Below are 19845 nucleotides of genomic sequence, written 5' to 3'. Positions count from 1 at the left end.
GGGGGGGGGGGGGGGCGACATGCTCAGTCGTTGTAGCTCCCCACAAAAAGATTCGAGTTTTCAATTCGGAATCGTATCAACGCTCTTTTCCAATCTTAAGGTCAAGCTTTCTCCACCTTGTTTATCTCAAGGCTCAGTAGCACATCATAAATCATCCTCAATTGTTCTTGTGTATTCGTTGACGCCTTGGCCGTCCACCTTAGGCTCTGATGGCGGCTCTCTGCATTGTCCACGATGTTTCTTTTTGCAATTGATGCATTCGGGCTTCTTCCGCGGTGGCTTCCGTGACTTCGTCTGTCGTTTCGTCTGGTAATTCAAAGCTTGCGCTCTGCTCACTTGTTCGTAATTGAGACCACTCTTGTTTGGCGTCCCATTTTTCGCCATACTTCAAGTGTATACAACCACGACGACAGCCCCCTCCGCTTCTATGCTCGGTTCAAACCCTCAAAAAGGTTACGCCAAACAGCAGCTACCGTTGACGTTGTTCTTGATAAGCTTCACCTGCAACAGGGATATCGAGGATCAAGGACAATGCCAAATGATGGTAGCTCCACGGCGCTTATGTTAGTGCTGGATGGGTGGCGATGAATCCAGCGCGCTATGAGTTGGATAACGAGGCAAGCAATAGGTCAAGAGCAATCACGGAATCCATCGTGGGTAATTAATGCTACCTATCTTTCAGTTTTCCACTATAAGGGTTAGTTTGTCAACGACGCGCGCAGCCTAACAAAAGCTACCCGCGACGCGTCACCGACCACCTCATCAAATTTAGTGGGAATAAGGCAAAAGAAGGGAGAAATAACTCACTCTCACGTTGCTTCAGCTTATCACCAAGACTTAATCAAGTCCTTAGACCCTTACAAGCTATATTCCCCACAAATATTTCAAATATTTACCATTACTGTAGCCATTTCCACCGACATTGTCACTGTTATAGCGCGATGGTAGTAGCTCCACTGTAGTCCGATCGATGGTGGTGACACAAACACTGCGAAGGCGATTTTTCAGTGCGCGCGCCCTACTGTAAAGAACACACGACACATGTGGCTATACGTGGTGGCAGCGGCTTTGGTGGCGGCAGCAGCGGTGTACGCCATCGTGGTGCTCTTTTCCCATACTCCGCGACGCCCGTTCCCTGAGGAGGAAACCTACGAGACCAACGACGGCCAGGGGCGGGTCCACCCGCTCCCGCCACGCGCCCAGCCAGGGGACGCTAAATCGACGCTGGCGGGCGATGTCGAGCTTTCGGTGGTGATCCCCTGCTATAACGAGATCGACCGGCTCGGGGCGATGCTTGACGAGTGTGTCCCGTGGCTCCAGCACCACCCACGCGGGTTTGAAGTGGTGATTGTCGACGACGGGCTGAGCGACGGCACCGGCGCCTATGCCCTTGAAAAAGCTACTGAATTGAAGCTTAAACCGGGACAAATGCGGGTGGTCACCCTTACTAAGAACCGGGGTAAAGGCGGTGCCGTCACCCACGGTATGCTCCATGCTCGCGGCGATTATGTGTTATTTGCCGATGCCGACGGTGCTACTCAGTTTAAAGATGCGGAAAAGCTTCTTCAGTGGTTAAGAGATCAGCCCAGCCACCGGGGGGCAGTGGCGGTGGGGCTGCGGGCCCACATGGTCAACACCGACGCCGTGGTGAAACGGCTGTTCATCCGCAACTTCTTGATGTACGGCCTCCACACGTTGGTGTACGTGTTTGGCATTCGTGACGTCAAAGACACCCAGTGTGGGTTCAAAATGTTTAACCGGAAAGCGGTGACGGAGATCTTTCCTCACATGCACACCGAGCGGTGGATCTTTGACGTCGAAGTGCTTATATTAGCCGAGCGCCAGCAGATGCCGGTGGAGGAGATTGCCGTTACCTGGCACGAGATTAGCGGGCTGAAGGTCGATCTTGCCCGCGACCTGATCAACATGGCCATCGACCTCGTGGTGACGCGGTTAGCGTACTTGTTGGGGGTGTACACCATACGTGACGCCAAGAAGGACTTATAGATTATAGACGTACCTACGACGTAATAGAGATGACAAAGATTTCGAGTAGATTTCGTCTAGGATTAATGAAGCATCGTTGTTGGGTGTATTCGGCGCAATCGGATAGACAGGTAAGGGCCCAGCTGTGAACCAACTCAAGTATCAAAGCTGCTGACAGATAGGGTTATGTGTATTTGTTGGGACGGATACTGTGAAATGCATAAGCAACCGTCGAGGTGGACACTTTTAGTGTAAACGGGAACCTTCAAACAAACACCATTATCGGTGGTGACTCGCTCGGGAATCACTCTGGTCTCGGCGATGAGGAGCTTCCACCAGCATTTTAGCCAATAATTGCCATCAATTCATGATTCTCTTCACTATATGGCCTTCTGAGGTTGTAGTCATTTGCCATCATTTGAAGCTTCATTGGAAGCCATCCGTCCAAATGGTAAAAGGAGAGTATATACCATCAATCTTGCTAACCACCATAGTCATTTTATGGTTTGGCAGTGCCTTCAACGACAATGAACGAAGCCCACGTGCCCACAATAAATGGCCCTATCACAGTCACACACTATCTTTCAGTAGCAGGAAGGGTCTTAGTTAGAGATGCATTTGAACTTCAAGAAGGAGCTAGCCACGATTTCCCCAGTATCAATGATATTTCGCGGCCACTTCTCAAGTAGGTGTCTGGCAGATACTAGGGAATAGAATTGGTGATCGGAACCACAAACGAGTCTAATTCGCTTGCAACAAACCCAGTCAGCGTATATTGAAGGTGTAACATTTCAAATCTTGAGAAATGATACCAGATTTTGCCTCTCATCGCTGGTCAAAGGTCACATTCGCTGAGGAGACAAAACCAGTCAGTTAAGCAACGTCACCAACGGAAATCTGGTTGGCAAACACTAACAAACCAACCATTAACCACCATTTATTGAAACAAATCGTAGTCTGTTTGGTTCTAGCAACAACGGGTCGAGCACCGGGCACTAGCGAAACCCAACCCCCATAGCTGTTTAACCGCCACCAATCCACTGTACATCATCACTTATTGAATGTGGCTTTTTGACAATGTTCCCCAGTAGTGTATTTTTCAACTCATTCTCGTGCCAACAGTCATATCCGACTCCGATATTGTTAATGATTAGGTTGCTCACTCATCGCTCACACATCTCAACCACCATAGCGTCTCCAATTCAATTGACTGGATCAGAAATAATCCAAATGACAAAGACCCTCGATTGCCACCATTTTAGATCATTTTTTTCTCAAGTTTCACACCCTTCTCTTCGACCCTCTTCCTGGCCTCTTCTCGGTGGCTTCCAGTACCAAGTGCGACCAGGCCCGCACGCCACCACCCACTTTCGTCAACCCGCCACTTCTCCCCTCGCTTCCCCCTCTCCCTGGCGATGTACCAACAGCTCCCCTTCGACGAGCTCACCGTCGACCCCCAGCTGAAGAAGCGGGTGGCGTACTTCTACGACCCGGACGTCGGCAACTACTTCTACGGCACGGGACACTGTATGAAGCCCCACCGGATACGGATGACCCACTCGTTGATCATGAACTACGAGCTCTATAAGAAGATGGAGGTGTACCGGGCCAAACCGGCGCTGCGCCTCGAGATGACCCAGTTCCATTCCGACGAGTATATCGACTTCATTGATCGTGTCACCCCGGATAACTTACACATGTTTGAGCGGGAGCAGGTGATCTTTAATGTTGGTGACGACTGTCCCGTGTTTGATGGATTAGGTGAGTTTTGTAAGATATCGTGTGGGGGTTCACTAGAAGCCGCCGCCCGGATGAATAATGGTCTGGCGGATGTGGCGATCAATTATGCTGGTGGTCTCCACCACGCGAAGAAACTGGAAGCTTCAGGGTTTTGTTACACTAATGATATCGTCTTGGGGATCATTGAGTTGTTGAGAAAGCATCCCCGGGTGCTTTATATCGATACTGACGTCCACCACGGCGATGGCGTTGAGGAGGCGTTCTACACCAATGACCGCGTGATGACGTGCCTGTTCCACAAATTCGGTGAGTTTTTCCCTGGTACCGGTAGTCTTTCGGATATTGGCATCGGTAAAGGCAAATACCATGCCGTTAACGTCCCCTTACGTGATGGTATTGATGACGCGCTGTATAAGCTGATCTTTGAACCTATCATCACTGCCATCATGGAATGGTTCCAGCCGCTGGCGATCGTGCTTCAGTGTGGTGGTGATTCTCTCTCGGGGGATAGATTAGGTCCATTTAATCTCTCGATGAGAGGCCACGCCAATAACGTCAATTTCGTCCGCAAATTCGGGGTACCGGTGATGGTCGTCGGCGGCGGTGGCTATACCATCAGAAACGTCGCCAGAACGTGGGCGTTTGAGACGGGTCTTTTGAACGATGTCGTCCTTCCTAAGGAGCTCCCCTATAACGGCTACTACGAGTACTACGCCCCCACCTACGAGCTCGACGTCCGCAGCGCCAACATGACCAACGCCAACAGCCCGGAATACTTGGACATGATCTTGACCAACGTCATCACCAACTTGGACCACACCAAGCACGCGCCCTCGGTGCAAATGCAAGAAGTGCCCCGTGACCCTGAGGACTATGGCGATGTTGACGAAGACACCGCTGCTGCCCTCGACACCAAGGGTGGGTCTCAATATGCTAGGGACCGCACCACTGAGCGCAGCGGCGAGTTCTATGACGACGAGAGCAACGACCGGGGGCTGCGGAACATCGAGATCACCGCCGAGGAGCAGATGGAGATCGACGATCTCAACGACGCCATGGCGACGTGACACACAAACCTTAACCAGTTAGCATCGGGCAGATACCAACCATTAAAACCTTGGATATAAGCTGTGGGCTTTAGAGACAAGACACTGGGATCTGTGGTATAAGGACTGGAACTGGACGCTAGCCAATTTTAAAAATGACTTAGTACGCGTCCGGTTCTATTGGTCCACTGCGACAACTAGAAGGGTGTACTTTTGGGCATCCCTTTCGAGTATAGTTTAACGATTACGTTAGAATCACCAATCATACATCAAAATAAAAATTAAGGTAATATTATTCGCTTCGGTTAATCCCTGGGCGTTTTGTGGGCGGCAGTCGGCCGCAAGCGAGCTGCTTCTCTCCCCCATTTTTTGGGATTACGTAGCCGAGAAGACCGTTGGTTTCTTCCCGCCATTGTATTCCCACAACGCACGTGCGAAAGTGCCGTACACGCCCACCTCTAATTTTTCTCTTGTCAGTGTTAGGCGGTGGTACCGATGATAACGAAATTGTGCGAAAGTCGTGCGAAATGGCAACCGTAGCCGGGAAGCACCCCAGATAGAGAATAAGGTTTGAAAGGGAAATGTGCTAGATGTGACACCTAAGGGGTTGAAATTCGTAACCCACTGAAAACGAAACCTAATCGGCACCCGATCCATTCCCTGATTAAAGACAGATGGCATATTTCAATGAGTTTTTTTCACTAGGTTTTTTTCGACGTGGCTACCAAAGGAGCATAATGACCAAGAAAATATCCACGAGAACAATAGCCACAATAAGGCTGATTGACGGAAAAATAGCTCACGTTACACAGTCGACTTTTTTTTATTGCCGTATGGTCGAGAGCAGGTACTTCCGAGACGGGTCGACTTGTTATTGGCCCGATGGGCGATCTCGGCTGGATCCCGGAAGATAGGGTGAAAAATTAAAAAAAAAAAATTGAGATTGGCCTTGACCGTGGGTGTGTGTAATGACGGCGCTGATCGCGGCTGTGAATGGCGAGCGCTGTCGTCCAGGGGCGCTGGGTGCGCTAAGGGGTAGATGGACCCAGGGGAAAAGAAAATCGACGCGGCTGGCCCACTGTTTACAGTAACGAGAGAAAGTGGCCCAAGCCCCCAATTCGAGGTTGTGGGCGCCGCGATCGTGGGTGGGCGCGAGGGGGGAGAGGGGGCATCAAAAGATGACGTGACAACTGACATTTTACGGGATGGCGATGGCTTCTGACGGCGTCAACGGGCGCCTTCAGGCGCCCACACGCGGCGCCAACGTGCCGCCGACAAATAAGGTGCGCGAAACGCGCAGCGCCGCACCCCCTGAGGGGTCGGGGCTTTAACGAAACCGTCCAAAAAAACGCCCTGTTTAACCTGGATATGTCGGCGAGCCAGTACTGCACGGCATTGAGAGGGATAGATGTATATATATGCCGCGACCACCGCACCCCGAAAGGGGCCCCCCCCATTCGCTAACCTCCATGAGCGGATTCCTCGTTGTCACCTACACCCAGGAAGGGCGCCAGCCTCAGCGCCGGCGCCGGCGCCGCGACCAGCGCCGCGACCTGTCGCTGGTGGCGCTGATGCTGACGGCGCTGACACGGCTGCTGGGGCTGACGGGAGCCACCCACTACCTGGCGACGCTGGTGGCGACGGCGGCCACCAATAAAAAAGTGTTTGACATCGTCACCAACACCTACGTCGATCCGGAAACGCTCTTGACCCCGTTCCAACGGCGCCTCGAACTGTACCATCAGGCGCAGCTGGACGCCAATCGCGACCCGCGGTGGCGCCAATTGCTGAATAACATAAACGATGCCGTCGACGATGACGGCGTCCGTTTATTTCATCGGAAACGCTTGGATCAGTGGCGCCTAACCTATCGCCAATCTCAACCGCTGCTGCCACAAAATAAACTGAAAAGTGTCGGAAGTGTTTCCGATATCGGGAGCGTCGGAAGTGCCGGGAGTATACGCCCATTGCTAGCCCTGCCTCGGTTCTGGGGCACCGTGTACCAGGATATCAAAATCGAGCTGACCCACGCCGCCTGTGACTACTTCGACGTGCTTCCCCCCGTCGGCGACACCATTGCCTTCTTTACCACGGTGGTCGACGGCGTTCTTGCCCATGTAAATGTGGTGAGCGCCGACACCAGCGGGGTGACGGCGCCCGACGAATTGACTAAATTAAGGGCAGCGGTGTACTGGTACCTCGCTGACGACCACGCAGCGCCATTATACGCCCAATACCAGCAGTTTATGAGTAAGTTTTCCCCGACAGCGCTGGCGCTGGCCCGGACCCAAGCAACGCTGATACTTGTGGCGACGATGGTGGAGAACGTGCGCTCAGTAATGACTACCGAGGCCATTGACATTGACGGCGACACCTGTGGCCAGTGGCGCCAGTTGTGGCTGTTTATCATCCACCAGATGTTTGCTTTGGTCTCGGAGGAATTGGTAGAGACACGACCGGCGCCGGCGCGTCCGACACTCACGGCGACGGTACTGTCGGCACCACTGGCGACACTGTCGCTGACGGTATCGGCGGCATCTCTGACCATACTGCAGACGCTGACGCCGCTGGCACTGCCGCTGGTGGCGGCTACTGAGCGCCAACCCCGCAAAAAGCTGGGGTTATTCGCTAAATTTAAACGCGGATGACCTCCCCTCCTTTCGCCCCCTGGTTCGGTTCCCCTGACAACAGCACTCGACCCCTGGCTCAGCTTGGCAAGCGGGCACACCAGCCTCCAAACAATAAGCGTTTATGAGATTTTCTTATTGTTCTTTCCTGCATACAGTTGGAACCATACAAATTTCATTTGTGCGTCCTATTTCCATCATTTTCCCCTCTGCTGCCGGAGAGCTTTTCGAAGGGGGGGCTGCTGCCGCTGGCTCGATGCAGGGGATAAGGCAGGCCTGGTCGCACTGTTTGTCTTTTTNTTTTTTTTTTTTGTTAATGGAAGAAGTGAGGGAAAAAAGAAAAAAGCAATAAAAAGCAATGCGCGCCCGCACTGTGGCACAGGCTGGCTGACTCCTCGCAAATAGCGCCATTCACTATTACGGCCCATTAGGAATGGTAGGGGGGAAGCCAGCCCCCGCCTCGGCGACCGTGCCAGCCCCGATACCCCGACTGTAACAATGCACACGATATAGGTCTAATTGTAACTCCCCGGTAGTCCCCTAGCCCGTAGCATATAGCCTTTCGTATTTTGTATGGGTGGGGTCCCTTGCCCATGTGCTCGGGCTTAAAATAGCGCTGTGGATTGTTTATGTTACCCTTGAGGTGCGAGTGCATGATGGGTGCCCGTCCTGCATGCGGGTACCCCAACTGGGCATACGCCGGCATCGAAAGCCGTATATAATTAACCATCCCTGCCACCAGCTAAACAAAAGCCTTCTACGTTCTTGTCCATGATCCACATCGTCCGCGACCCGGTGTTGCTCAGCGAGCACTCGTACTACGACAACGGCGAGTACCGCCCCCACCTCAACTTCGACATCACCCCCCATGGCGGCATAAGCGACGACTACTCCACCCAAGTGGTGTCGCCGGTGCTGGCGGTGGTGGTGGTGGCGGCAGTGGGGCTCGCCCTCTCCGGCGCCTACAAGGTGTACCGCTACCTTGCCCGGGCCAAGCCCGTGCCCCTGGCGCTGTTGGTGTAATTACCAACTCGTTTCTGCTCGCCCCTTTTTTTTATTGGTGAGTGGCAGTCATTCCTTTAATTGCATGAGTCTCCCTGGCGGTACCCGATAGCGGTTCCGGTTTATGGCCCTCCGCCTACTTGTTTACGTCGGGGACTCCCCTTTCATTTTCACTTAATATGTCGTTTGGTTTAGCATAGTTTTATATTTAATCGCTGGGGTCGTTGGCTAACTGGCTCAGCTCGCTATCAATTTTTTTTTTCCGGTACTGTAAGTGAGTGCGTGGGTAGAGTGCCTCATCGGGCGCCTGCAGACAGATACTCGGCGTATGGAATTCCCCCGAGCGCCATGACGTCACCCACCAGCCCATCAACAACCGTCCCACATTATACAAGCATCAGCAACCATCATCAACACAGTTGTCAGGGGTCACTTTGTTGCAAACCACCCCCTTACCCCTGGGCCTCGCAATTGGCTTTTCTCGGCCTCATCACTTGGTAACGAAGCGCCGGGCAACCTTAGTAGCGTTTGTTGTTTATCCCTTTCGGTGGGCCTTTTTGTGTCTCAGTTGCTCGCATGGCTCGCATGGCTCGGACGGCTCGCATGGGTCGCATGGCTCGGGATGGCTCGCACGGGCTCGGGAGGGAGCTGCCGATGCTATTTACTTATTTCGCCTTTGTGGCCTCCTGGCGGAGCTTAAGCAACTCGACGTCCCAGATGTTCCAGTCGTACCACAAAAGCGGCGGCCAGATGGTGAACAAGTGCCACATGGCGTGGGCATCGATCATCTGGAACCACGGCGGCCGGTCGCGGAGCTCAAACGAAAGCCCTAAAAGCATGATAATATTGAGTAAGATGGGTAAGTAAGGAATGATTTTGGAGTTGTTGATGCCCACCACTTTGAGCTTATTGAGCAACGCCGTCTCAAACGGCATCAACTGTGCCAGACTGGAGTAGTCGACGGTACTAGTAGCCAATGCCCGTTTCACTAATAACGAGTGGATGACCCACATCGCAAGCGCCGCGAGGCCAAACACGAGGTTGACCCGAGTATTGTAGCCGTAGTCCCAGTGCAAGTAGAGCTTGGTACAGTGGAACACGTACACGAGAAGCAACGCCAGGTGCCACCCGGCGCGTGCCATACCGCTCCATCTCCACACTTTGAGTAGGCGGTAGCCAATAGCATTGAAATTGAGAAGGACAATGGCAAACGCCCCGAAATAATCCAAAGTTTCCGTGGCGGGGACGTCGCGGATGTGGAACACCGTCAGAAGCAACCACCCAGCCATCAGCCCCAAAATCAAGTACAAGAACTGGCGGAGAATGCGGGCGTACTCGGGAGCAATGTGGGACTTGCTATTCTTGTGCACTTGGCGAAGCACCGGTTTCACCGCCAACCAATTGACGTAGAAATTGGCGAAACTAAAGATCGCCAGGAAGAACTCCTGCATTCCGAGCCACCGCGTGAACGGCCATTTGCCATAAAACTTCACCATCGGCTCGCCGTGCTCGTGGCGCCAGTGGGTGACGATCTGCTGGCACTTGTAGTTGCAGTCGGCGGCACACAGCCACCAGAGGTCAAACATCGGGTGCTGGCGGTACAGTTCCTGGAAAAACCGGCGGTCGTAGAAGTAGAGGTCCTTCCGTTTCAGCTTGGCCACCGCCACTTGGTCTCCGGGGCGCCCTTCCATGATCTGCTGGATCCGCGTGTCGTGGATGGTTTTGAGGACGTCGTCGGTGTCACACATCATCATCAGGTTGCAAGCATGGACACAGTCTTTGAAATCTTCCAAATTGTCGCCAATCAGGGCCACGGCGGGCGCTATAAGCCATAGCCACCAGAGGTTCATTAGCGTCGCGTGTCGCGAAAAGGTGAAATAGGCAAGATATGACAAGACGCGTTGCCAGAATAAAATGATAAAAATTAGAATAAAACGAATCAATGGGTTATTTGTGATACTACTGATATATCAATTGACTTTTTCTTTCCTTGATTTTTTTTTCACCATTGTCAAAATTTTGCAACAAATCAGACAATTCGTAGTGACATATAAATTACGATGAAAGAAATCAATCATTTAAGTTCGAAGTTCAATGGTTCGACACCTCACAATCATCAATTTCAATTGATCTCTTCGATTGCAATTTCATTTCATATTTACGGGTTTGTGCACCGGAGTGTCATCGTGCGGACAATTATTTCGTCTGGGGGTTGTTTACACCTAGCCCTGCGTTGACGATGCATCGACATCAAAACATATACATACGTCGCCTGCCCCGTATCGAGCCACGTACATGTTTTTTTCTGTCACTGTTGACGTTTCCCCGATTCGATAGATAACTTCGTGTTGTACCAACGTTTGCTGCTGTCAACAAATATACTAGGGTCCTGTTTAGCGTAAACATTAGGCCACGATAGTTTCCACATAGACGATGATTAACGTTTAGATCAATCAAAGCCGTGCAAGGCGAAGAAGATAAAAACAAACACGGTCCATTACATTGCCGTTGTTGACGTTAATTGATATCTTTGATGTAACCTTATTTGTGTTGTTCCATTAACTAGCTTATACCCCGCCACATTTCACCCGAAATGACATCACAATGACAAAAAAAAAAAAGATAAGATTGAATTTTCATTGAAATCAAATGTCCAACTTCGAAAGTTATTGGTAATGATCACCAATTTTGACTAGCTCATCATGTACTTAGCGTTTGCCTCTTGGTGGGAGCCGCACTGTGTCGCACTGGCGATCATAGGTCTCGCTCACTATAGCGACCCCACTGAATACCACCACCAGCATTTCATCACAAGCCCCACTCCCATTGGACAAACGAAACTCATTCGCTGTATAGTGGCACTCCAATTTACCCATACTCTACCTAATATTTTGGTGAATGTTTCTGAAGGCGACGCTAGAGGGGCTTTTTGCCGCCCTCGACCGCGTCCACTCCAAGCACAATCTCGTGGTCATCGATAAGACACTCGCTCCATTAATCAACCAATTGACTCCCGTGTCCACTTTGAAAAGCAAAGGAAACATTGACCGACTCGTATGGCTCCAACAGGACCTCGCTACCGATACCAGTATTGAAAATGCCACCGCCATCATCGTTATCATCGCCGACTCCAGTGATATCACACCAATAATACCGTTGGCGAAATACCGACTTCATATAGTTGTGGCAAACATGCTGCTTTCGACGTTGGCGATGATAAACGATGCTATGAATGGCCGACTTAACGACGTGCTCAGTTTAACCCCGCTGGCGCCGATGTACTCGTGTCTGGCTAAATGTAAGGTCTACCCGTGGAAAGTGTACCCTATTGCTACTACTGGAACTACTACTGAAGACCTGGTGACGGTGTTGGAGGGTTCATTTGACGACTATGTCCATAACCCATTACGCCAATTAAACCAGTTATCTCAAGCGGTGGTCGACGTCAGCTTCCCTCCCGATGCTGCCATACCCCGCTACAAATTCCGCAATCGGTTTGCTAAAGGAACCCACGCCGAAGCGTTAGTAAAGCTCATTGACGAAGTATCCATGCCCGCGGAACTTGCGCGGCGACTACAGCCGACAGAACAAGAGTTCTATCATAACCATCAGCACGCCGATACCGACTTGGTGGTGATAGACCGCAGCGTTGACTGGACGCCGGTGTGGTTGGACCAGGTGACATATGAAGGGCTCATTGACGAAGTGTTTGGCGTCAAGTATAACCAGGTGCAAAACGAACCGTACGCGGTGCCTGACGACGTGGGGAGTGTTTCGTTTAGTGAAGATAAGCTCTTTGACGCTCTAGCGCTGTATAACTTCCTGATGGTGGGGCCTACTTTAAACAAAATGGCTCGCGACGTCCAGGCGCAACAGCAGGAGATGAGGGTCGACTCCCACGATATCTCGCAGATGAAACGCGTGGTGCTGCTGTTGGGTCTGTTGCTGCAACAGCAACACTTGATTAAACGGCATACCACGCTCGCCGAGCTGATATTGCTCCATATGGATACGGAGTTCTTACGGTTTGAAACTGAGCTTTTTGACGGCGAATATGCCGACCATATTAATCAATTACACCAGCTCTTGTGGCAACAAGTGCTGTGGGACCGAGCGGTGGCGGCGGTGGTGCTTATTCTGCTGGTTAACGACGGTATTCGTCCTAGGGATTGGGAATGGTTCCGCACTGAGTTTATCGATAATTACGGCACCGACCACTTCCTCGTGCTTGAGCTGGTAGTCAGCCATGGTTTAGTGGCGATTAAAGAGGATAACGACTTTTTGACGACGTTTACTCGGGGCAAAGACGTCAAACCGGCGGAACTGGTGGTGGCGCCGCTGGCGCGTGTGGGCATCACTGGCGCCGAACTGCTTGCCGTAAGTAACTATAAGCTTGTGGATAAGTTCTGGAACCTCCACCCTAACGATGTTGACGATAATGAGGAGGTTGGTGGTGCAATGGCGGCGGATAGTATCGGCACTGATTACCCGCTGCCGGGGTTTGCTTTACCAGGAAACACTGTCCCCGTGGCTCTCCGGCTTGTGGAATCACTCTATAACCGATCTTTCCTCACTTATAAGCCCGTGCCCAATACCAAAAAGCGTCCCAATTGGCACCAATTAGGCGTCAACCAGTTCTGGAAAGGGCCCGTCGTCGACGACGGCAGCGACGGTGAAACCACCACGACGGTAGTGGTGATGGTCGGGGGCATTACCTACGGCGAGCTCGCCACGTTTAAATGGCTAGAACAACGATTACACCGCAAATTCGTCGTCATCGCCCCGGAGGTGATTAACCGGCGACGGGCCATGGGTGGCTTTTCCTGAGGTCAACCCAGTCATCATTATGTATGTATATTGAGTATATGCAAACAAGCACCTGGTTTAGATGGCGTCTTCGGCGTCCTTCTTCGCCTTGAGCTCGGCGTAGTAGGCGTTTCTCTTGGCGACGATGGGCTTGTGTTCGAACTCCCAGTAGCCGGTGGCGAGGACGAAGCCGACGGCAAAGCCCAAGGTGATGTCGGTGATGATCTTTCTCTTCAAGGTGCCGGTGATAGCGGGGACAGCCATTGTGTAGTGGATAGTAAAGCGGCTGGAAAACTTTTGTCGCTTCCTATTTGCTCGCCCGCGAGTGGTGCCATGTTTGTCTGCAGGAACGTATCACCATCAATAGAGATGAAAAGCCCCTAACATGCCAATAAAATGGCGTCAATGACTAATTGAGGTGAAGTAATGACGATAATAAATAATTTTAGATGATTTTAACCTGGGGAAATCCACCTATTATACGCGGAAAACACCAGTGTCGGTCGCACCGCACTGGGTAGCCTCACCCATCATCATCACAACAGAATAAGGAGACCATCTCATAATCGATATTTACTCAAGCCGTTCATTTTTTTATTTACCAAAGACTAAATTTAAATTCCACATACTAAATGGTTATATCTTTTCGTGTCGTTGTCAGATCACGCCATTGATGCTTAGGAGGCTGTTTTCCTGCACACAACCACACACCAATGAGGTGTGGACAAAGTGCGAAATTTATTCATCCATCATTCCACCTTTCATTCCAGATGTTTAAGACCGGTTTGAACGTCGCTTCCAAGAGAGGTTTCTCCTCGTCGGCCATCAGAGCCAACGCCGTCTACGGTACCCCGAAGTCGGGCCCTTACTCCAACCTTCCGTTCAAGGTCAAGGACAGAAAGTTCATCCCCTTTGGCCTCGTGTGGTGGGGTGTCCCCGGTTTCTTCTTCCTCTTCCCCTTCATGTCGTCGTACTGGCAATTGAAGAAGTCGGGCTCGTTGGACCCCGTCCCTGAGGAATAAATAGCATAATAGAAACTACTACGTGACCAGTTGTAGAGACCGCACAAGACTAAGTTTACCCCGGGGTTTGCCTTGAAAATTAATCAAAGCGAAAGTTGACAAAAGCTATTGAGCAAAACGAAAGTTGACTAAAGCATACGACAGTCAAAGCATACACCCAAGCAAAGTATCGTACCAAGCTTGCCTACGACATTGGAGTAAACAGTGATGGGACACGTCCTGTCTACCGTGATAGAGGTTTTAATTTTGCAGCTGTCACACTGAGTGACTGAAAACTTAAGTGGCTGTTAGACTCAGTTTGAGTGACCTCAGACTAGTTTGAGTATCTTCAGACTCGGTTTTTTTTTTGGGGTATTATGAGCAGTTGTGAGCAGGGATGTAGAAATTGGGTTGTTTGCAGTCAAATTGTAGAAATGTCGTTGATTGGTGTTTCGATGCAGAGGAGAACGAAACGGGTAGATGTGTGTGAATGTGAGTGTGTGAGGGTGTTTATATGGCAAAGCGGACCCGTTTCAAAGTACGGGGTTCGGGGTCGTCGGGCGAGCGACGTTTAAGCGACAGCCGGAGCCGTCCTGCGGCCGGCGCGGGGGTGGCGTCCACCGGGGAGCCAGGCGGCGTCCACTCGATGCCCTCGGGCTCGTAGGCGTCGTCGTCGTCGTCGTCGTCGGCAAACGTGGGCGCCGCCAGCAGCAGCGGCGGTGGCGACCGGAGGGGCGCCAGATGCAACTTGATCTCGACCTCGGAGTCGGAGCCGGAGGAGACATCGTCTATAGTATTAATCGGCTCGGGCAGCACTAACTCCACAGCCACAGCCTCATTAGCGTCAGTAGCCTCAGTAGTCTCGATAGGTGCTTCAGCTTCTTCGGCGGTGGCAGTTTCGGTGGTGGCAGTTTCGGTGGTGGCAGTTTCGGTGGTGGTTACCATTGCTGGGAGATCGACGGCCAGCGAGTTGGCAGAGAGGTGTTGCGGGCTGTTATCGTCGTTTTCATCGTCGTCGGAGTCAAACAGAGACATCGAAAACCCTAATAATCCTCCGGTGGGCGTATCTGCCGCTGCCGCCTCAGGGTCAGTAACCATATAATCAGTAGTGGTCGGTTCCGGTAAACTAACATCAGGAGTAGGACTGAGGATCAATGGATTGACATCTTCGACTTCAGCGTGCTTCACTACCGGCATCCCTACGGTAGCTAACGCCGTAATTAATGGAGGAGCGGTAGGACTGAAAACATCGGAGAAAAACTCCACTTTGATGATAGGGTCGATTTCCGGCTTATTATCCTTTAAGTATTGGCGGCGACGTTCAATGAGCTTTTGGTGGCGCTGGTCGGCCTCTTGTTGCTGGCGTTTAGTCGTGATAACTGCCAGTACCCGTTCAATCACGGGCGCAAGCTGTTCGGCCTGTTTATCGATTAGTCCCTTAATCTGGTTTAACCTCTCAGTCCACGCCTTATAATTCTTCTCAAATATCTGTTGTTGTTGTTGGTCAGGGCGCAAAGTGTCGACAATGGTATCAATAAACTCGTTGGCTTCACCGACAAGCCGGTTCCGTTCGAGCTCGAGTTTGTGGATAAGGTGTCGTTCGTCATCAGTAAAGTCATCGTCGGTGGCTCCTAAACGGTCCACCAGCTTCATCACTTGGATACTGCGGTAGAGAAGGCCCCGGCCTTCGCGGATAAGCATATCCTGAGTCACGCGGGACACTCCCTGAGCGGCACCGGCGGGGATAGCCAGCGCCATGCCTGCACCCTGACCTTGAATCAGCGTTGCCTGGATGATAAACGTTTCGATTTTCTGTAATGTGTCCAAGGGGAAGATCGTTTGACCAGAAGCGCCCCGGACAAGCATCCACGTTTTAAACAAATTGATCAAGTTTTGGCGCGTCAGCGTGTCGGGCACTGAAGTATAAGTGGCGGTGAACACTTTAAACATGTTTTTGGCAAAGAGCATCGGGTAAGGAGGGCCGACGTTCTTCAGGATCAGGTCCATGAGGTACATGGCGAACAACTTGTGCTGGGGGAGCGCCTTGCGGATGCGTTCCTCGACCATCTGCACCACGAGGGGGGCGTCGCCGACGTTTTCCTCCGCCAACGTCGTGAGCTCGGTGATCACGGCCCGCGAGTTGATGGTGAGCGACGCTAGAAGCTTGCCGTAGTACTCAGCGTCGAACGCCATAATTTCCGAGTTTGGAGCCCTTGGGAGGTTTTAGAAGAAAGAGATAAAAGGGGAGGGGGGTAAATTGTCGTTAAAAAGGCGGTAATAAGGGGAGGGGGGAAGGTACTTGGCGGCGGAGTCGACGACTGTTGGTGATGGAGATGAAATTGGGTACCGCGAAAAAAAACTAGGTCGAGGCGAGTGTGAGGCTAACTATATGCAGTACGAAAATAAAACGATTTAGTACGATCGAGAGTCGAACAACTGGTGTGGTCGCGGGTTTCTTTTTTTGGACGACCGAGTCACGTGATCCGTCAAAGCAACCAGGGGACGGGTTCCCGAGATGCCCCTGCCCCCACGGCCCCATATTATCTGGCCTTCCGGCGACGGCAAACATAAACTTTAATTCTCGAAACGGGGGTGTCACCCTGACGCTTGCCACACACCGGCGGCAGCCTCGCGGGGCCTTCTCCGAACCGCATTGTAACCCCAGGTATACGACGGGTAGAATGACGAGGGTGTTTGACTGCTTCCTATAGGCTTATCTCGTTATTTGTAGGGACTAACTTGATGGTGTTAACATGATAGGAGTAATGGTGGTTGAGATTTGTGGCTATCAGGTGCTGGCGGTGGGGCAATGTCTCGACGCCGATGCCATCGGGGCAGCAGCATGTGTAAGCAAAGCTATGCCAGTGAAGGTGCTTAGCCGAGCATGGCGAGGGTCCCCGGGGGCGTCTATGTAGGTCGGCAGTACCTTCTAGATCGCGTGGACCCAGGAGACGTTGCCGGCAAATGACGACGCTTATCATATGGCGTGGGACCAACTGCAAAACCTGTAAGCAAACATCGTATTAAGCAAATGTAACCTGTTTTTACTTGAATTATAATTGACGTCGTGTCGTTTATTGTTTCGGGATGCCTATCGGACGGGTACCTAACCGGATCATCGTTCCCAATCGAGCAAACGACACCTATCGGCACTCGCCGAGGCCGGGACGCCGACGCCCACAACCAAAGAACCACCTATTGACGACACGCCTACCAACGACGGAAATCCACTTTCGGCACCGCAGGCACCGCAGGCACCGCAAGCACCGCAAGCATCTTTATCGCAATAGTGTATGATCTAGAAGACGTAGCCCTCTCCTCGATTGGGCAGCGCAATGTTGCGGAAGTGGCCCGGCGGCAGAGGGCACCGTGCGGAGTGTCGGCACGGGGATCTAGGTTGCTTTGTCGTATAATTTGCTGAAAGCTTAACAGCTCTGTTAGTAGCGATGGTGTCTGTCGTTATTGCCTATGCGGTGTCGACGTCGAGCGTCGGTGACACCACGCGGCGTGTACTGCCGACAAAAAGCGTCTATTTGGTTTGAGCCGTGGTGCTGATTAGTGTGCCGATCAGGGTGCTGATTCTGGCTCACTAGTAGGGGGCGAGTGTACGGCTATGACCGCGGCGATACACCTCCGCCTTTCAGTGGGAGGCCGCTACCGGCGCGGTACCGGCGTGTCTCCACTGGCGGCAACCCCCGCGCTCGCCCGGAGTATCGCGAAAATCTTCTGACTCACGCTTCGTAAGACTCCACGACTCCAGTGTTCACTGTCCCCCTCTCTCCACTGACTACCAGCAATGTTGAGACGCCACTTTCTGACCCTGCTGCCGCGGCTCGCCAAGATCAAAGTCGCCAACCCCGTCGTCGAGCTCGACGGCGACGAAATGACCCGGATCATCTGGCACTACATTCGGGAGAAGTTGATTTTGCCCTACGTCGACGTCGACTTGAAGTACTATGATTTGGGGGTTATGGCTCGTGACAAGACCGACGACCAGATCACTGTTGACGCTGCTAACGCCATTAAACAGTACGGTGTCGGGGTTAAGTGTGCCACCATTACTCCCGACGAAGGCCGCGTCGCCGAATTTGGCCTTAAAAAGATGTGGTTGAGTCCCAACGGTACCATCAGAAACATCTTGGGAGGTACGGTGTTCCGGGAACTGATCATTATCCCGAGAATCCCCCGGTTAGTACCTGGTTGGGAAAAGCCCATTGTCATTGGCCGTCACGCTTTTGGCGACCAGTACCGCGCTACCGACATGGTGATCAGCGAACCGGGTAAGTTGGAGGTGACTTTTACGCCTGCTAACGGCGGTGAGCCCGTTACTCGCACCGTTTACGACTACAAAGGCCCCGGTGTCGGTCTTGCCATGTACAACACCGACGAGCTGATCACGGGGTTTGCCCACTCGTCGTTCAAGATGGCGCTTCTGCAGCTGTTGCCCCTCTACTTGCTGACTAAAAACACCATTTTGAAGAAATATGACGGCCGGTTTAAGGACATTTTCCAAGAGATTTATGAGAAGGACTACAAGCAGCAGTTTGACGCCAAGGGCATCTGGTACGAGCACCGCTTAATCGACGACATGGTGGCCCAGATGATCAAGCTGAAGGGCGGCTTCGTCATGGCCCTCAAGAACTATGACGGCGACGTGCAATCGGACATCGTGGCGCAAGGGTTCGGCTCCTTGGGGTTGATGACGCTGGCGCTTATGACTCCTGACGGCAAGGCGTACGAGCTGGAGGCCGCCCACGGCACCGTCACCCGCCACTACCGTCAATACCAACAGGGGAAGGAGACGTCGACGAACTCGATCGCGTCGATTTTCGCCTGGACCCGCGGTTTGATCCAGCGGGGGCAAGTGGACAACACTCCCGACGTCGTCACCTTCGGCAAGACCCTCGAGGACGCCACCGTGGCCGTGGTCCAGGACGACGGCGTCATGACCAAGGACTTGGCGTTGGCGTGTGGCCGCACCGACCGGGCGCTGTACGTGACCACCGAGGAGTTCTTGGACGCCGTCAACGACAAGTTGAAGCTGAAGATGGCCGTGTGATAGACACGATAGCTAAAACCATTACTTTCATTATGAACAATTCCACGTCGCCCTCGAACGGGTAAGGATAAAGCTAAAAATGTAGCCTAAAACCTGATCGACTCGGGTTTTAGGTGTGGTACCGGCGGCTCCCCAGTGGGAGAGATCGGCTAATCAGCAATCGAGGGAATGCCGGCAAGGGTGCCTGTGCGTATTTTTTTACACTTTCCAGTGGGAGACAAAGAACCAGGCATGGTAGATCTGGGCTGGGGCGGGCTGCCTAACCGTGGCGACACATCATACATGGGATGCTTAGCCTGATTGCGAACCCGTTTCCAAACCAGTAAAAAATTATCTGGCATGGGTAACTAACTTCCACCGCTTTTTGTGTAATCGAGAACATCCTTCTAGGCACTGGCTGGGGGGTGCTACAAAAATGGGACGAGGCTAACGAAGTGCCGTGCGCTGGGGGCACTGATATTATACCACCGGGACGGCTGGGTAAAAAGTGACAGACCTCTGGCTTCCACGGAATGATCCAGCTGTTAGAGATCCCATAAAAAAGAAAAAAAAAAAAGTTTTACGGTTGCCAGGATCAT

The 19845-nt window shown here is 52.1% G+C and overlaps 9 protein-coding genes across 9 annotated transcripts; 7 read left to right on the top strand and 2 right to left on the bottom strand. All coding sequences in view use genetic code 12, as the record gives it.

Annotated features, from left to right (window-relative positions):
* Positions 1–1041: 1041 nt before the first annotated feature.
* On the top strand, positions 1042–2007 carry ALG5 (dolichyl-phosphate beta-glucosyltransferase; the record flags this gene model as incomplete). Its single annotated transcript, XM_034156571.1, has 1 exon — positions 1042–2007. One exon carries the CDS (start codon positions 1042–1044, stop codon positions 2005–2007), a length of 966 nt encoding a protein of 321 aa, XP_034011439.1.
* Positions 2008–3401: 1394 nt separating this feature from the next.
* On the top strand, positions 3402–4793 carry DIURU_003771 (uncharacterized protein; the record flags this gene model as incomplete). Its single annotated transcript, XM_034156570.1, has 1 exon — positions 3402–4793. One exon carries the CDS (start codon positions 3402–3404, stop codon positions 4791–4793), a length of 1392 nt encoding a protein of 463 aa, XP_034011438.1.
* Positions 4794–6241: 1448 nt separating this feature from the next.
* On the top strand, positions 6242–7368 carry DIURU_003770 (uncharacterized protein; the record flags this gene model as incomplete). The annotated part of the gene is made up of 2 exons (XM_034156569.1): positions 6242–7022; positions 7157–7368. The coding sequence occupies 2 exons, from the start codon at positions 6242–6244 to the stop codon at positions 7366–7368; spliced, it is 993 nt and encodes a 330-aa protein (XP_034011437.1).
* An 802-nt stretch (positions 7369–8170) lies between these two features.
* On the top strand, positions 8171–8422 carry DIURU_003769 (uncharacterized protein; the record flags this gene model as incomplete). The annotated part of the gene is made up of 1 exon (XM_034156567.1): positions 8171–8422. One exon carries the CDS (start codon positions 8171–8173, stop codon positions 8420–8422), a length of 252 nt encoding a protein of 83 aa, XP_034011436.1.
* Positions 8423–9066: 644 nt separating this feature from the next.
* DIURU_003768 (uncharacterized protein) lies at positions 9067–10251 on the bottom strand (the record flags this gene model as incomplete). Its single annotated transcript, XM_034156566.1, has 1 exon — positions 9067–10251. One exon carries the CDS (start codon positions 10249–10251, stop codon positions 9067–9069), a length of 1185 nt encoding a protein of 394 aa, XP_034011435.1.
* Positions 10252–11299: 1048 nt separating this feature from the next.
* Positions 11300–13228, top strand: VPS33 (tethering complex ATP-binding subunit; the record flags this gene model as incomplete). The annotated part of the gene is made up of 1 exon (XM_034156565.1): positions 11300–13228. The coding sequence occupies one exon, from the start codon at positions 11300–11302 to the stop codon at positions 13226–13228; it is 1929 nt and encodes a 642-aa protein (XP_034011434.1).
* Positions 13229–13977: 749 nt separating this feature from the next.
* Positions 13978–14229, top strand: COX8 (cytochrome c oxidase subunit VIII; the record flags this gene model as incomplete). Its single annotated transcript, XM_034156564.1, has 1 exon — positions 13978–14229. One exon carries the CDS (start codon positions 13978–13980, stop codon positions 14227–14229), a length of 252 nt encoding a protein of 83 aa, XP_034011433.1.
* Positions 14230–14718: 489 nt separating this feature from the next.
* DIURU_003765 (CTD-interacting domain-containing protein) lies at positions 14719–16401 on the bottom strand (the record flags this gene model as incomplete). Its single annotated transcript, XM_034156563.1, has 1 exon — positions 14719–16401. The coding sequence occupies one exon, from the start codon at positions 16399–16401 to the stop codon at positions 14719–14721; it is 1683 nt and encodes a 560-aa protein (XP_034011432.1).
* Positions 16402–18004: 1603 nt separating this feature from the next.
* Positions 18005–19267, top strand: IDP1 (isocitrate dehydrogenase (NADP(+)); the record flags this gene model as incomplete). Its single annotated transcript, XM_034156562.1, has 1 exon — positions 18005–19267. The coding sequence occupies one exon, from the start codon at positions 18005–18007 to the stop codon at positions 19265–19267; it is 1263 nt and encodes a 420-aa protein (XP_034011431.1).
* Between the last annotated feature and the right edge of the window lie 578 nt (positions 19268–19845).

The sequence above is a fragment of the Diutina rugosa genome, assembly GCF_008704595.1.
Source record: "Diutina rugosa strain CBS 613 chromosome Unknown scaffold89_size22501, whole genome shotgun sequence".
In the NCBI taxonomy this organism is placed as follows: Eukaryota; Fungi; Ascomycota; class Pichiomycetes; order Serinales; family Debaryomycetaceae; genus Diutina; species Diutina rugosa.
This window is presented reverse-complemented; position numbering and strand designations above follow the sequence as displayed.